Consider the following 15567-nt stretch of genomic DNA (forward strand, 5'->3'; position numbering starts at 1 on the left):
TTTGCCTTACGAATAGCCTTAAGTCAAGTCAAATAAAGTCAACTAGTCAAGTCAAAAAGATATTTACATCTGAAAACATGCAACAAGTATATTATTATATCATTACATCCTTATTATTATATACCATTCCATCATGAAAGCAAAAGAGCCTGTTCGTCCCTCGATGGCTGCGGAGAAATCATCCTAAAATAAGTTTGGACGAATTTTCATCTCTGTTTTTTTCATAGAATAAGAGTGCCACTTGTTCCATTTTATTCCGTTGTCATTACTCTGACCTGCCCTCAGATACAGGCCGTTGAGGTTAGAATGATGACAGTTGTTGTACCACCAAGCTCCTTTCCAGCTCATAGCACAATTCTCACTAACTGGAACATCATTGTCGCTATCCTTGGTAGTGAACTGCATTTTATTGTGCCAAGCAAGGGAATCACTCGCGTCACCTTTTTCGAAAATAAACAAAAAGTAGCGCGTTCAATCTTCTCTTTTACTTTATAGATCTACATATCTTAATTATATCAAGAGCCATGAAATTTAAAATGATCCCCTTGTGTGGTAGATTCAGAAGTTGGGAGCACTTCTGTTCGGATTAAAACGTTCATTTTAAAACGTTCGGATTAAAACGTTTGGATTAAACGTTCGGATTAAAACGTCGCGTGAGAGCACTTCTGTTCGGATTAAAACGTTTGGGTTAAAACGTCGCGTATTTTTTGAAAAAATATACGCAATAAAGCTCGTCTAGTTCGATTGGTTCTCCTTTTTTGTTGGTATTTTAAGAGAAAGCGATCAGCAAATATCGATTGCGCAACGTTTATCGCCGAATTAAGGTTCGCTTCAATTTTCACAGTTGCGCAAATGAATTATTTTAGAACCTACCTGAAAAGCTGCCAATATTTAATCTGTATTTGTCTGATTCATCAGCTACACTAAACGTTCCATATTTAGCGTACCGTTCAGCGCCATTGAAATCCATCAAATCAATTCTTAGAACATTTTGGCCAGATTTAGACAAACGATGTATTTTATCAAGGCCCAACCAGAACTCGCCGTTAAGATTACCAAAGCCAGATTTATAGTCTGACCATCCAAGGAAGAAATCTTGACTTCCATCTTGTCTTCTTTGAAACACGGTCCAGCCACCCCTGTCCGTGGTCATATCACATCTAACTTGAAACGATCCCAAGCCATCAGGATCGATGCTGTAAACACCATCTTGTCTCACTCCTGAGCTAAACAGATGGGCGCAGCTGGTGGCTAAAAAATTGAAATGAAATATTAGTTTTAAGATTGCACAATTCAAATTTATTTATCATTCCTGGACTTGATTTAGATGATTATGCATTGCAATGTTGATTGGAATATCCGAAGAAATGTAGATTCATCATCAAATGCAGATCAATGCTGGAGTTCTAATATAAAGAATGGGTACGGTGAATCGTGTGACAAAAATTAACAATGTTCCTGTAATTCGAAATTCAAAGTTCATTAGGAATTTTGCTCGAAAGCGCTCACCCCTATCAAGTCTGCATTCATAGCAAGACTGACCAAGCTTCATACCTGAATTCATATCATCATTTCTTATTTTTTTCTCATTCTTTGCCTGGTAAGAAAAGCATTTTAGAAATGCTTGCATTAAGATATTTAAAAGAATACATATAAGAACTCAACGACTCCGTCTGTGACTGTGGGCTACACTTTAACGGTTTATCGTTTGATTTTAATTTGAGACAGCACGATATTGCTGAGGCGTAAGTCGGTTCAGCTGTTAATGTCGCATCTATAAAAATTACTATAACATACCGCTTCGTTATCGAGCATTAGTGTCCATTCTCCTTCTGTCGTTGCGTTGTAATCCTTCTTTCCAGTGATGTTGGTGAGATGGCAGTTCACAACACCCATCTTCTCTCTGTAGTTGAATCCAATGCATTTCGGTTCCTTTTCGCAAATCTCGAGACATTCTATCTGGACAAATTCCGAGTTGAAGGTGTGGCTTGATAAGATTTTATCTGGAGGTAAAGATGGACCTGCCAAAGTAGCCAAAATGATTTTAGAATGTTAAAAGAAATGAGGCTCTAGGCAGAACAAAAAAGACAAATTTAGACAAAGCATTAAAGACTCGCCTGTTCTTACTTTATCGTAAATTCTGGTAGAACATTTCTGTGAAATGACGCATACAATTTCAACAATCAGTACGAATAGAATTGTTATCGTAAGCATGATTGCTCAAGTTCGCCAACTTCTTCGACACCCAGTTGCCAAAATAACACTTTATCGCAAAAGTAAATTTTATCACAACCGTAGTGCGTGCGTGACGGTTGTGTGGGGAATTCATTAAAAGAACAGGTAGATTATTGTAATACATGTTCAAAATAAAATATTAATGAAATTTAATTGTGGCTGCATGAAGCTGCTTTTGACGAGTTTGTTGCAGCTAAATCTATAATGACTAGAAATACATGCATACCATTAATATAATACGAATAGAATCGTTATCGTAAGCATGATTCCTTAAGTTCGCCAACTTCTTCGACATCCAGTTGTGAAAATAACACTTTATCGCAAATGCAAATTTCATAACAACTGTAGTGCGCGACAGTTGTGCAGAGGAATTCGTTAAAAGAACAGGTACATTATTGTAATATAATTTTAAGCATGTTCGAAATAAATTATTAAAGATATGGCAATAAAAATGATCTTTGTCTATTTTAAAAGAACGTTATATAATTATGTACAAAATTCGTTTACGGATTTTTGTTAACTTTATTACTTCTCAAGATATTTTTGAATGAAATTATCTTCCATCCGCCATTTTGGATATGCATATTTTTGCTCTGATATGCATGACGTCATAAGCTGGGCGAAAATTCGTTTTGTAACTTCAAATTAACGATCCGGCGAAGTGATTGTCCCATGGTATTACAATCGCACGTATGTCAAATTATAACGCATGAATTGTAAGAGTTCTAAACTAAAGCGTGATTTTTTACTCGCTCCCCCAACACAGCTAGCACAAGCCAAATATGCATATATTTAATACATAAGAGATGCCGGCGGAGGAGACTAAGCGAAAGATATCCTACTAAAAAAGGAAGATCGCCTAACCGAAGCTAAAACTGTTTAACCGAAGCTAAAACAACGCTTTATCGACTGTGTAGCTAATAAAAACAATGCGGGATGTTAGAATCATGAAAACATTACCTGAAATTAGTTGTTAGTTACAAGATAAGTGTCGGATTTAATTTGCACAATTCATTAACCACGCGATTCGATGTATTTGTACAAAGTGATTACTTTCATAAGCTTGTTGAAAGTGAACGGCAAAATTGTTTAGCAGCATAGTTTTTAGACAAATTGGTGGAAATGCCAATTTTGGATTAATCAGCCACTAAAATCTTTTAAAATTGCTGCTCTATATTAAGCTATTTGCACATGACGCGATTTTTGTCGTACGATTTTTGTCGGTCAATTAAAGACCCTGTTACACGGTGCAATTTTTCTTGCAACTTGCAATACAACTCTACTTCTAAGGGATCTAAATTAGTGAAGAGTTTTGCAGAAGAAAAGTGCATGAAGTTTAATAAACTCAAAAGTTTTGTTGTTCCCAAATATACATCTCTCAAAAGTAGAATTGCATTTTCAAATTGCAAGAAAAATTGCACCGTGTAACAGGGCCTTAAATCGTTGCTTGTGCGATATTTTTAAGCGATTTTAGTCGACTGACTGCAATCGGAACATACCAAAAGAGTTTAATTTATATTTTCATACACTCAAGATATATTAAAGTCAATTTGTATTATTAATTCTTGCTATAATTATATGCAAATTAGCACACAACTGCATGACACAAGCGACCGCCATCTATGGGTAAATGTTAATAATGAGATATTAATCCGTTATACATTTGTTACAACATCGACACCTTTTACCTTTGCCTTACCAATAGACTTAAGTCAAGTCAAAAAGATATTTACACCTGAAAACATACATGCACCAACTATATTGTTATATCATTACATGATTTACATCTTTATTATTATATACCAATAAATTTCTGCCATTTCTACAAGAAAGCAACAAGTGCCTGTTCGTACGTCTCTCAATGATTGCTGAGAAATCATCCTAAAAAAAGTTCGGACGAATTTTCATCTCTGTCTTTTTCATAGAATAATAATGCCAACCGTGCCATTTTATTCCGCTGCCACTAGTCTGACCTGCACCCAGGTAAAGGCCATTGAGGTTGGAATTATGACAGTTGTTGTACCACCAAGCTCCTTTCCAGGTCGTAGCGCAATTCTCATTAACTGGTACATCATTGTCGCTATCCTTGGTAGTGAACTGCATCTTATTGTGCCAAGCAAGGGAATCACCTGCGTCACCTTTTTTGAAAGAACCATGTAATTCCAAATAGCCCGTTTGTGTGATAGATTCAGAAATAGGGAACACTTCTGTTCGGATTAAAACGTCACGCGACTGATATTTCGTGAGCCTTTACTTTTTGAAATGTGCGCAGTAAAGCTCGTCTAATTCGATTGGTTCTCCTTCTCTGTTTGTATTTCAAGAGAAAGCGATCAGGAAATATCAATCGCGAAACATTTATCGCCGGATGGAGGTTCGCTTTAATTTTCACAGTTGAACAAAATGAATTCTTTTAGAACCTACCTGAATAACTGCCAATATTCAATCTGTAATTCTCGGATTCATCAGCCACACTAAACATTCCATATTTAGCGTATCGTTCAACGTTATTGAAATCCATCAAATCAACTCTTAGAACATTTTGACCAGATTTGGACAAACGATGAATTTTATCCAGACCCAACCAGAACTCGCCGTTAAGGTCGCCAAAGCCAGCTTTATAATCTGACCATCCACGGTAGAAATCTTGACTTCCATCTTGTCGTCTTTGGAACACGGTCCAGCCACCCCTGTCTTTGCTCATATCACATCTGACTTTGAACGAACCCAGGCCATCAGGATTGATTGTATAAACACCATTTTGCCTGACTCCAGAGCTATACAGATGAGCGCAGCTGGTTGCTAAAAAATTGAAATAAAATAGTATAAAGAATATACAATTGAAATTTATTTATTCCTAAACTTGTTTTAAATGATTATGCATGGCAATGTTTATTGAAATATCGGAAGAAATGTAGACTCATCATCAGATGCAGATGAATACTTGAGCGCTAATATAAAGAATATTACAACGCTGTCTTACATTCCTTCATTTACATTGCATTAATTGATTGATTGATTGACTGATTGATTGATTGATTGAATAATGAATAAATAAATGCAAGGTAAATGAAGGAAATAAATGGCAGCGTTGTAAATTACTAAATTCAGAGCTTCGTAGCGTCATAATCCAACGATGTGATAGAGCAAACCGAAGATCCCAAATTCATACGGAGTTCAATCTTCACCTGCTCGAATGGGTACGGTGAATCGGGTGACCGAAATTGGCAATGCTCATGTAATTTGAAATTCGACGTTCAATAAAAATTTTGCTGCAAAGCGCTTACCCCTATCCAGTCTACGTTTAAAGCAAGACTAACCTAGCTGCATACCTGAATTCATACCATCATTTCTTCTTTTTTCCTCATTCTTTGCCTGGTAAGAAAAGCATTTTAGAAATGTTTGCATTAAGCGATTGAAAAGAATACATATTGTATGATAAGAGTTTACCGACGCCGTCTGTGACTGACTATGGGCTACAAGTTTAGGCTACAGCACGATATTGCTAAGACGTAAATCAGTAGTCGTGTATTTTCTTTTCAGTTGTAATGTCGCATCTATAAAAGTTACTACATAACATACAGCTTCGTTATCGAGCATTAGTATCCATTCTCCTTCTGTCGTTGCGTTGTGATCTTTCTTCCCAGTGACGTTGGCCAGTTGGCAGTTCACGACATTCATCTTGTCTCTGTATGAAATCTTGAATCCAATGCATTTCAGTTCCTTTTCGCAGATCTCGAGACATTCTATCTGGACAAATTCCGAGTTGAAAGTGTGGGTTGATACGATTTTATCTGGAGGTAAAGATGGACCTGCTAAAGTAGCAAATATAGTTCGGAATGATGAAGGAGAAAGAAAAAAACTAAGGCAAAGCAGTAAAGACTCGCCTGTTCTTATGTTATCATAAATTCTGCTAGAACATTTCTGTGAAATGACGCATACAATTTCAACCATCAGTACGAATAGAATTGTTATCGTGCGCATGATTCCATAAGTTCGCCAACTTCTTCGACATCCAGTTGCCAAATAACACTTTATCGCAAAAAGTAATTGCCAACAAACGTAGTGTGTGACGGTTGGGTGGAAGAATTTATTAAAAGAACAGGTACGTTATTGTAATGTATGTTCAATATAAAATATTAATGAAATTTAATTGTAGCTGCATGAAGCTGCTTTTGAAGAGTTTGTTGCGGCTAAATCCATAATGGCTAGAAATACATGAACACGGAATCCCATCGCCTAAGTCCAATTAACATAATACGAATAGAATTGGTATCGTTCGCATGATTGCATAATTTCGCCAACTTTTTCGACATCCAGTTGCGAAAAAAAAGACTTTATCGCAAAAGCAAATTTCATAACAACAGTGGTGTTGTGACAGTTAATAATTGTGCGGAGGAACTCATTAAAAGAACAGGTACATTATTGTTATACATGCATGTTCAAAATAAAATATTAATGGCTTTTAATTGTAGCTGTATATGTCGTTTGTCATGCTGAAAGATATCCTACTAAAAAAGGAAGATCGCCGAACGTATTTGTTGAACCGAAGCTAAAACAACGCTTTATCGACTGGGTAGTTGATAGAAACAATGCGTGATGTTAGAATCTCAAAGTCATTACCTGAAATTAGTTGTTAGTTACAAGATGAGTGTTCGATTTAATTTGCAATTCATTAACCAGGTGAGCTGATGTATTTGTAGAAAGTAATTGCCTTCATAAGCTTGTTGACAGTGAACGGTAAAATTTTTTAGCAGCATAATTTTTAGATCAATGTGTGGAAATGCGCAATTTTGGATCAATCAGTCCCTAAAGTGTTTTAAAAGTGCTGCTATATTAAACCAGGCGCACACGACGCGATTTTTGTCGTACGATTTTAGTCCGTCAACTTTATCCTTGGGTGTGCTATGTCATTTTTAAGCGATTTTAGTCTACTGACTGCAATCGGAACATATCAAGAGAGTTTAATTTATATTTCCATACATTCAACATAATATTAAAGTCAAATTGTATTATTCATTTATGCTATATGCAAATTAGCACACAACTTGATTTTATATGTATTTATTATTAAATAATAAAGGAAGTTAATGTTATACGGGTCTTCGTATCGTAGTGTCTCGGGTCTTAGGACGCTGGTCCGGTCGGTTACTTGCCCCCTCCGGTGAGTATAAAAATGAGCCCAGTTTGCCTGATCTAGTTGTTAGTTGCTTGCGTGACCCATCCCTCCCTTTTCCCAAACGACTTCACGCGATGTTGTGAACTCTACGGGAGAAGCGTCTTATTAATCTCGCTGGGGTTTTTTTTTGTTAGTTTATTTTGCAGGATTAAGCACAGTTCTTTTCACACCCGTTTTGGTCGTTGAATTGGTGTTTGGGGTAAAGGTAAATTCATTAATGATCGCCACATTTACAGGTATTTTTCTTCTTTTTGTGTGTGTGTGTGTGTACTTTGATGTTCGTATCGTTTATTCCACGGTTTCACTTCAGTGACTCACGTGTGACAGTTGATCACGGGATGGAGGAGGTACCGTTAAAATAGCATGGTTCGTAGAGTTATTATCTGCGCCGAAAACAGCAAACTCAAAAGAAACACCGTTTCACCCCTAGCCCGATCGTTTCGCTCGGATACCGTCTCCATCCCTACCGATCGGCAGCGGGCAAAATATAGTGATATAGTGTAAGAGCTGGTGTGCTATCGTACTGATGTGAGCCTTAGGATCCGTTAGAACGTTAATGTGTGATTTAGTTCCCGTATGCCAATTTGAATTAGCTTGTAAGAATTTTGAAAGTTATAAAGGCCCAGGTTAGGCCCAGGTTAGGCCCAGGTTAATGGACTGAAAACTTTACAGGAATAATCATTCTTGGTGTAGTTATCAATCTATATTCTATATCCTTTTTCGACATTAAAAATGAGATAAAGATATTAAAGATTAAAGATATTCAAATTATACCTGTTTTAATATATGTAGCACCTGAAGTTATTTTATTGGCCTTTATTGTTGCTTGATTTTATTTGTTTACTCTTACCGATGTCTCCATGAGAACTCGAGTTTAAATTTGAAGTATTAAGTCTTTATTTCTTTAAGTTAGTCATGATTTCAGAAAACGAATTGTCAAAATGAGTGATAATGGGGTGTTCAAAAAGGGTTTTTTCAACAAGCTATAGAGAAAGAATTAGCTTTTTAAATTCTTTTTACCAAAGCCAAAGGCAAAGAAAACTATATTATATACTCTGCGCTGTATTTTCACACTGAAAGTAGTTAAGCCTATATATTACAGAACTTAAAGCAGTTCAATAAGAACTTCCCGTTTGGTCTTTGACATCATAGAGTAAGCTATGAACTTGATAATTTACAACGCTGCAGCCATTCTTTTTTCCTTGGAATGGATATATTCCCAAATGCAAAAACTTTAACGATTAACTGTCCTTTCGCTTAACTGCGTAAAATTCTTAAACATCTTGCAAAATAAAACAGTTTAGTCATTGGATATATCTTAAATTGGTTCAGACATTGTAGCATTACCTTACTCTTACATTTATTTAGCATTTCTTGAATCATAGTTAATCGAGGGGAATGAATTTAATGCAAACCGAGTTGAATTCAGTCTCGAGGATAAATTTGTAATTATGTCACTCTAACAAGATAATATTTGTGATAAATGCTAATAAGTGTGCATTCACAGTGAAGCCACCCATTCGGTCAAGGTGGTCTAATCGCGAGAACAATATATATTTCAATAGTCGTATATTTCAAAATATGTAAAATGTAATTTTTACAATCCTTTTAAGTCCGTTGAAAATACTTCTGAACCCAGAAATGTATAGTTTTTAAGGATGTTAATATGTAACGAGTTTTCGAAATGCTAAGAAAACGTTAGCAGATCGTAAGAAATGTTCGTATTTGACAACTTTAAATTCCTCAGGAGTAGGAGTTGCAAGGAACGTTGCGTATACTGTACACTGCCTTAAGAGATTTTTAAAATCATTTAAAAAAATCCAATTACAGCCATCATTGAGTCTAAAATCGGCTGGTTTCTCTCAGCTGGTCGTGCTGAAGTGCAGTTGATGAAGTTTTTGACGAATATTTTCGGCAAACACATCACAAATATCATGAAAGATATAATCGCCCATTCATGTCCTTCGTTTCAAATGTCGGAGCTTTGTGCATGCATGGGTACGGAATATGGAACTGCGCAGAGCGGAGTCTTAAAATGCCTCTCGCGGGTGTCTCACAAAGCGCTTCTTGATTATTAGGTACATGTAGATGCATTTGTGGATAATGACGTCGGAACTTTTGTCGTTTTAAATAACAAATATGGCGGAGCATGAATAAGAATATTGGCGAATTAAAGATACTATGCTTGTATATCCAACAATTTAAATGAGGTATCGTTCAAATTCTATGACGAATGTCATTGAAGTTTTCAGAGCGATCTTAAAAAAGGGAGTAAACGCCTGAGTAGGCGCTTGTTCACATGTTAAATGTTGGTCCATTGTGCAACTCTCCAACCATGAGTGAACTATCAGCCACTTGGTCGTCTCGTCTTCTGGGAATTATTGTTTCTTTCTAATTTCAGCTGATGGAAACAAGATTAGGATAAAAATTGATATGAAAATCTTTTTTTTAGCAGTACCACATAAACTCTCGCTAAGTCAGTGGGTCCTGGATTGGTTGCCACTGGTCATTTCGGAATGGTCGCGGGTCAATGGCGAATCAAGGTTTGTCAAAGTACCTAGACAGTAAGTACTTCGGCACAATAATTAAAGTGCTATAAAAATGATCCTATCAATTATCACTTATCAATTTCCAAAAAGTATTTTAGAACTCAATCCACTCTTTGCATTATTTATGATTTTTAAGTACACTGAGCCGAACAATTCATTTTGGCTAATGCTAAATCCGCTACTGGGACTATCTGGGTTTAATCACATAACCTAGTTGCGGCGCTTTTAATGCATAAAAATCGTACGAACTCGCCAACGACGAAGTAATGTATATTTATCTTATGGATATAAATTGCAAAGTGATTGACTGCCGTTTTGAGTCACGCGACCTGACCACTTGTATCACGCGACCTAAAAATTAAACGGCACTAAAACTTTTAAATCAGCAACAACATAGCAGAAAGCGTGGTGAAATCACTTAAAAATGGCTCTAAGTGTGTCCCATTTTATAATAAATGCTAATTCTCTTGACGAAGATATTTGGATAAAAACGTACAATTTCTATAGGCAGTTGACATTCATATTAATCTTAGGTAAAAACAACGAAAGTTAAAAATATGAATTAATGTATAGTTCTCAATTAAAAACTCTTTAAAATTGTTGACTGGAGACCATGCATCTGATGAACAAAAACAACAATTTGCACGCGTTTTTTGTAGCAGAAACGTCACAAATGGAATTAAGTTCGAATTGTATAAATTATAAACTAAATCTACTCTTGACCCAGCAGTTTAAAAAGACATGTTAATTGTTTGAACATAAAGAGCTGTCCACATGCTCTTAGAGCAATTCACATACAGACGTTCGTCATTCATCTTTTTTGAGACGTATAATATTTTTAAAATTCGCATGGTGAAATAATAAGCCGAAACTTCTGCATTAAATAAACGTTCTGCTCCAACAAATCGGTTATATAACTTTTTCTTAATATTGAGGTTGGATTCAGAATATTATAATGCTTTTTTGAGCTTAGTATAACATGGAGATATGGATCATTGCGTCTTCAGAAATATTCAAAGTAGTGAAATTATGCAGTTGTAATATCTTAGTAAAGATGGGGTGGTTGGAAAACATTGTCAGCAAAAAATTGAACATCGCTGAAATATCTGACCTATATGCCCCCTTTTAATTCCATTAAAATTGCGTACGATTAGAAAGTGATTGAATGTGGTTATTAAAGGACGTTTTTAATCGTAATTAACACAAATATTTGCAAAACTGAAAACCCTTAGCTATATTTAAATGTTCTTTTACCGTTTTGCTTATGCGTATCAAATAAAGTTAAGATACGTATTTAGAAAATTGCCCATTCTGGCAGTTCCACAGTTAACCGGATGGAAGTCAGGAATGGTAGATCCATGCCACCAATTGTGGAAGTAGGAAACTTGGGCCGCACATACACTGTAGCAATAGATCACACCTCTTTTCTTGGTCATGGCTTGACCTGCACAAGTTCCCGCTGCCACTTTAGCCTCAGACGTCACATCTACATTGTTCTCAGCAATGAAAACGATAGATTCCTTGATTTCAGGATCGCAGACGGCCTTCCAGTAATATGCAGGAACAACCATTTTCCCAGTTCCCACAACATATGGCGATTTTGTTGAAGGGTTCTTCGCTACACCCGCTGTATAAATAAAACATATTTTACCACAGTGGCAATTTCTTATATAGCCCTTTCCCAGTCATAATTACGTCCAACGCGGAAAGCCTGAAGTTTGGCTCGTTAGATTTGCAGAGCCAATCAATGTTCGTGTATTATCAGGCCTACTAATAGCCTGATACTTGGAATTGAAGTAAAGACAGTGTTTTGAAGATACGCGCAAACGTTTCTTCTGCATGCTTGCAGCATTTCATGTCCAAACCTGACGTTTTATTTCCCGCACTCTGCAAGACGCAGGAGAGTCGTAAGCGATTTAGAGCTGCGAAGAATTCGGGGGAAGGGGTTACGAAACTTACCTGTTCCTGTGAAAACGTAAACACCACGCCCAACAAAAGTAGCGTAATCCTTCACCGCTCGTTCAACGCTTGCCCAATTGCCTCCATTAAAAGGTTGCCACTGTGGTGCAACGTTGGTCATGATAAACGTGAGATCACGCTCATGTTTGGTGTTGAATACTCCACTTGGAACAAGATGACCCCGGGAACAAAAATTTTCACCCCTCCCTCCAGTATTTTTGTAATCATTATGTTTTGCTTGGGACTTTGGAGCTGAAAAATTTGAGATACATATAATGCGGTAAATTCGGTCGGAAATGTGCGTTATACTTTTAGTTGGAGGGGAATATTCTATAATAATTATTAGCTATTAGAATAAATTGTTTTTAGATCAGGGGATTAAATCTAAATTCTTCCGTCGCAAAAAGAATAACTTAAACCTCAATCAATAGTTACATTAATAAATGAATAAAAAAGCAAAGGCTGCTTCTGGATCATTAAAACTATCTATGTTAAGAAAACAATTTTAAAATGTGTGTTATATCACGTCAAATTAACCAGCTTTTTTCTACACTTTTCGGGTTTAAATTGACGTGCCGTCATCTCCTTTAATCACGACAAATTTGACCTAAGATAGCCAGTATAGAGAGAGGTTTATTGATTAGGATGGGAGTCGCGGCGACGCGGCGATGACGGCTAAGATAAACTCCTTCAACTAATGTTTAAAAAAAAACTACAAAAAAGAAAACCTTCAATAAAGTTAGTTCTTCAATAAACTTCAATTATAAACGGTGAGGACATCGATTAAAGGATGGGAAATTAAAAATTTGACTAAACTGAAATGAAAGTGGCGTTCTGCATGAAACGTTATAAATCTGACCAATTTGTCGCGTCCTAAACAGCGAGGATGCGGTGTAGAGCACTCATGGGACTATATTTTGAATATTCGATTTCATCATTAACTGGCGGCGTTACGTCCATAGTTTTCAAGTGATAAAGTTTTATGCATAGATAGGCAAGCGTATATATAGGAAAAGAAGTCGGGTACGCGTTAGTAATTGACGCTGCTTGATTTACTGCAGTTAATGCTGACACCCACCGTACGGTCCTCTGTCTCTTGCAAACGAACGTGGTCGTCTGTAACGGCCACAAATTCGTGAATATGAACCGTGAGGAACGATATACGCGGTAAATTCAGGGATTTGTTTTCGTATGTTGTAACAAGCGATGTACTGAGCGTTATCCGGACGACGATTTTGGGCGCCATAACACAATCTTGAATGGTTTGCTGTGTTACAAGCAGCAGTCGGTGAGGTCCTGAGCACAGGAAGACGTGGATTTGTCCATCGATCGATCATACATTTATCGAAGTCGTTGTGAAAGGCATATTTTTCTGCGATAACAACTGTTTTGTCGCCTATAAAGAAAGCGTTTGGCACATTTAAATTTTTTAGTTAATATTACTAAATTTAATAGTTACGCCTTGTGGTCTAACTGGTGGTTTATTTCGCTCAACATATACACTGCGTAAGGCTGTGAGTGGGCATGCAGCGCATGTTAATTGGTTTTAGAACGATGTCAATTACCTTTAATTGGCGTTTGATTAGCAATCTGCGCGGCCTCAAGTCCTGCGACTTTTATGATAAGGATCAGAAAACATAAGTAAGACATTTTCTTAGCAATCCTGCAGGAGAACAAAAACATTGTTTGAGCTTTTAAGGAAAAGCTTTAGGTTACGCATCTCGTATATGTATGAAAATTACGGGCGTAGTTATCACTGCTTACCTCAGCAATATCCTTGGGCTTGGGAGAATAAGGACTGCAAAGTATAGCAGCTTAACGAGGACAAAATTAAACCAAGGGAACTCCAGCAAGCATGCCTTGATGAAAGACGTCAAGAACTAATGAGAGTGGGTAGTTATTCTTGTTAAAATCAAGCTTTGAGTGTGAAATTGAAAATTTTACATGCATGCATGCGTATGATGAAATTTCAATTTCACATTATAAAATTCGCTTTTTCGCGCATTAAACTTCCGTGTAGAAATGCCGTTCACAATGAAATAAATGAAAAACTGATTTTACATAGCCCGTGTCTATGACGTCTCTTTCACATTTAAGTCTAGTCGTGCCGAATCCAGAGTAAGTTAGAATAAATCACTACGGTTGTAACTTGCAATCTTATCGGTAATATTTTATGTAGGAGTATTCTTTAGAAATGAATATTAAATAATGCCGTTTTCATATTTATCAATGGGTATTTTTAATTGGAAACCCTAAACCGCCACTGTAAATTTCATTACGAGGAACTATAATTACTAGGAACTATAATTACTAGGAAAAGCCAGAGATTAGATTAAAGCGAATGTAGTACTTTCGTATTGTTTATAATTGGTTCTTTGTTGGTAAAGGTTTAAATCGGATTCGAATTTATTCACATTATAGAGATTGTACAGTATTGAATTTTTTGGCAAGTTTAGGGGCTATTTACATGAGCCCGGTTACCCGAGATTTAACGAAGCGTGAGATGATTTAGAGGTGATTGAAATGAGCAGATAACATGATCCTGGCAGTCGTATAATCACCACAACAAAAGCATGTGCTTGTTTAGTGTTATAAAGACTTATTTCAATACCTCAAAGTCCTCTCACGCTTCGTTGAATCTCGGATAACCGGGCTCATGTAAACAGCCCTTTATAGTGAGAATGTGAGATGCTTTGCAATAGCGCTTGAACAAGTTTCCTGCATGATCTATTCCTGCCCGGCTAGCCTCGTCCTGAAATCCTGAACCGTTTTAATATCTATGCTTCTGAGCAACCCAGACAGGAAAATGGATAACTTAAGACGTTTTGTCTTAAAGCGGGAATTTTTCCTTTTAAGAAAGGAAATATACGACATTTTAGTTTGATAAATTCGGGCTTAAACAGTTTTGTTATAATTGCGTCGTGTTTTTCAAATGAGTTTTCTAGTCGGATACCTTTCTTACCATTAGGTATAATTCTTAGTTTATGCCTTCCATTGATGTCACATATGATGATTATAAATTATATGCATACGGTTGTCTTTCCGACTTCCCGATCCTTAGTTCCAAAAATTCTGGATTGACTTCTTATTATATTATACCTCAAATTCAAATTGTCCAATAAGAAAGCTAGATTTCTGCATGCGACGTGATCATGAAATTTTTCTCCGTATTGCGCTTACGTCATCCATATTCGCTGCAGCGGCGAATATCATCACCTCGGGGAATATTTCCCTGAATCCCCTTCACTCCAGGTCTATAAATGATAAATATTCACACACTTCGAAGCGTGCGTATGTCCGTTTCCTGTCGGAAGAACTGAAATTTTTTCATCCAAATTTTTTTATCCAATTTGATTGTGAAAATTGAAATTTGATAATTTGCCAACCTAAAATTTGTTATCGAAAAAGCCCGCATATAATCAGATTTGCGAAGATATTGTTTTGAATAAAAATAATGAAACACCAAAGTTACATCATGCTGCTGACTCCATCAACCATAGTGTATTTACGTAAAAATTAAAGCCCGTTCAGACGCGTCATTTTGATGTATATCCAGTTCACATCTGCACGTCAGGCTTCCTCGATTTACACCAGATGTATTTTTTATCGTGTTTCTCGTTCTCGTTTCTCGCCATCAGCCAAAACTCG

At 36.5% G+C, this 15567-nt stretch overlaps 3 protein-coding genes across 4 annotated transcripts; all 3 read right to left on the minus strand.

The window, feature by feature from the left end:
• Positions 1-183: 183 nt before the first annotated feature.
• On the minus strand, positions 184-2244 carry LOC114515852 (ryncolin-1-like). The gene is made up of 5 exons (XM_028535174.1): positions 2128-2244; positions 1798-2021; positions 1555-1597; positions 874-1251; positions 184-440 (listed from the first exon to the last, which is right to left on the minus strand). The coding sequence occupies exons 2-5, from the start codon at positions 1894-1896 to the stop codon at positions 184-186; spliced, it is 777 nt and encodes a 258-aa protein (XP_028390975.1). The 5' UTR covers positions 1897-2021; positions 2128-2244.
• A 1482-nt stretch (positions 2245-3726) lies between these two features.
• Positions 3727-6289, minus strand: LOC114516092 (ficolin-2-like). 2 transcript variants are annotated; one of them, XM_028535467.1, is made up of 5 exons: positions 6120-6289; positions 5815-6047; positions 5565-5607; positions 4657-5034; positions 3727-4373 (listed from the first exon to the last, which is right to left on the minus strand). In XM_028535467.1, exons 1-5 carry the CDS (start codon positions 6214-6216, stop codon positions 4117-4119), a joined length of 1008 nt encoding a protein of 335 aa, XP_028391268.1. In that variant the 5' UTR covers positions 6217-6289; the 3' UTR covers positions 3727-4116. The 2 variants fall into 2 exon arrangements, with proteins under 2 accessions (XP_028391268.1, XP_028391267.1); XM_028535466.1 differs by having other exon boundaries at positions 5553-5607.
• A 4902-nt stretch (positions 6290-11191) lies between these two features.
• Positions 11192-13813, minus strand: LOC114516219. The gene is made up of 5 exons (XM_028535638.1): positions 13684-13813; positions 13485-13582; positions 12998-13315; positions 11920-12171; positions 11192-11587 (listed from the first exon to the last, which is right to left on the minus strand). The coding sequence occupies exons 2-5, from the start codon at positions 13567-13569 to the stop codon at positions 11232-11234; spliced, it is 1011 nt and encodes a 336-aa protein (XP_028391439.1). The 5' UTR covers positions 13570-13582; positions 13684-13813; the 3' UTR covers positions 11192-11231.
• Positions 13814-15567: the final 1754 nt, after the last annotated feature.

The sequence above is a fragment of the Dendronephthya gigantea genome, unplaced genomic scaffold (genome assembly GCF_004324835.1).
Source record: "Dendronephthya gigantea isolate DGI-Jeju-01 unplaced genomic scaffold, DenGig_1.0 000005F, whole genome shotgun sequence".
Lineage (NCBI taxonomy): Eukaryota > Metazoa > Cnidaria > Anthozoa > Malacalcyonacea > Nephtheidae > Dendronephthya > Dendronephthya gigantea.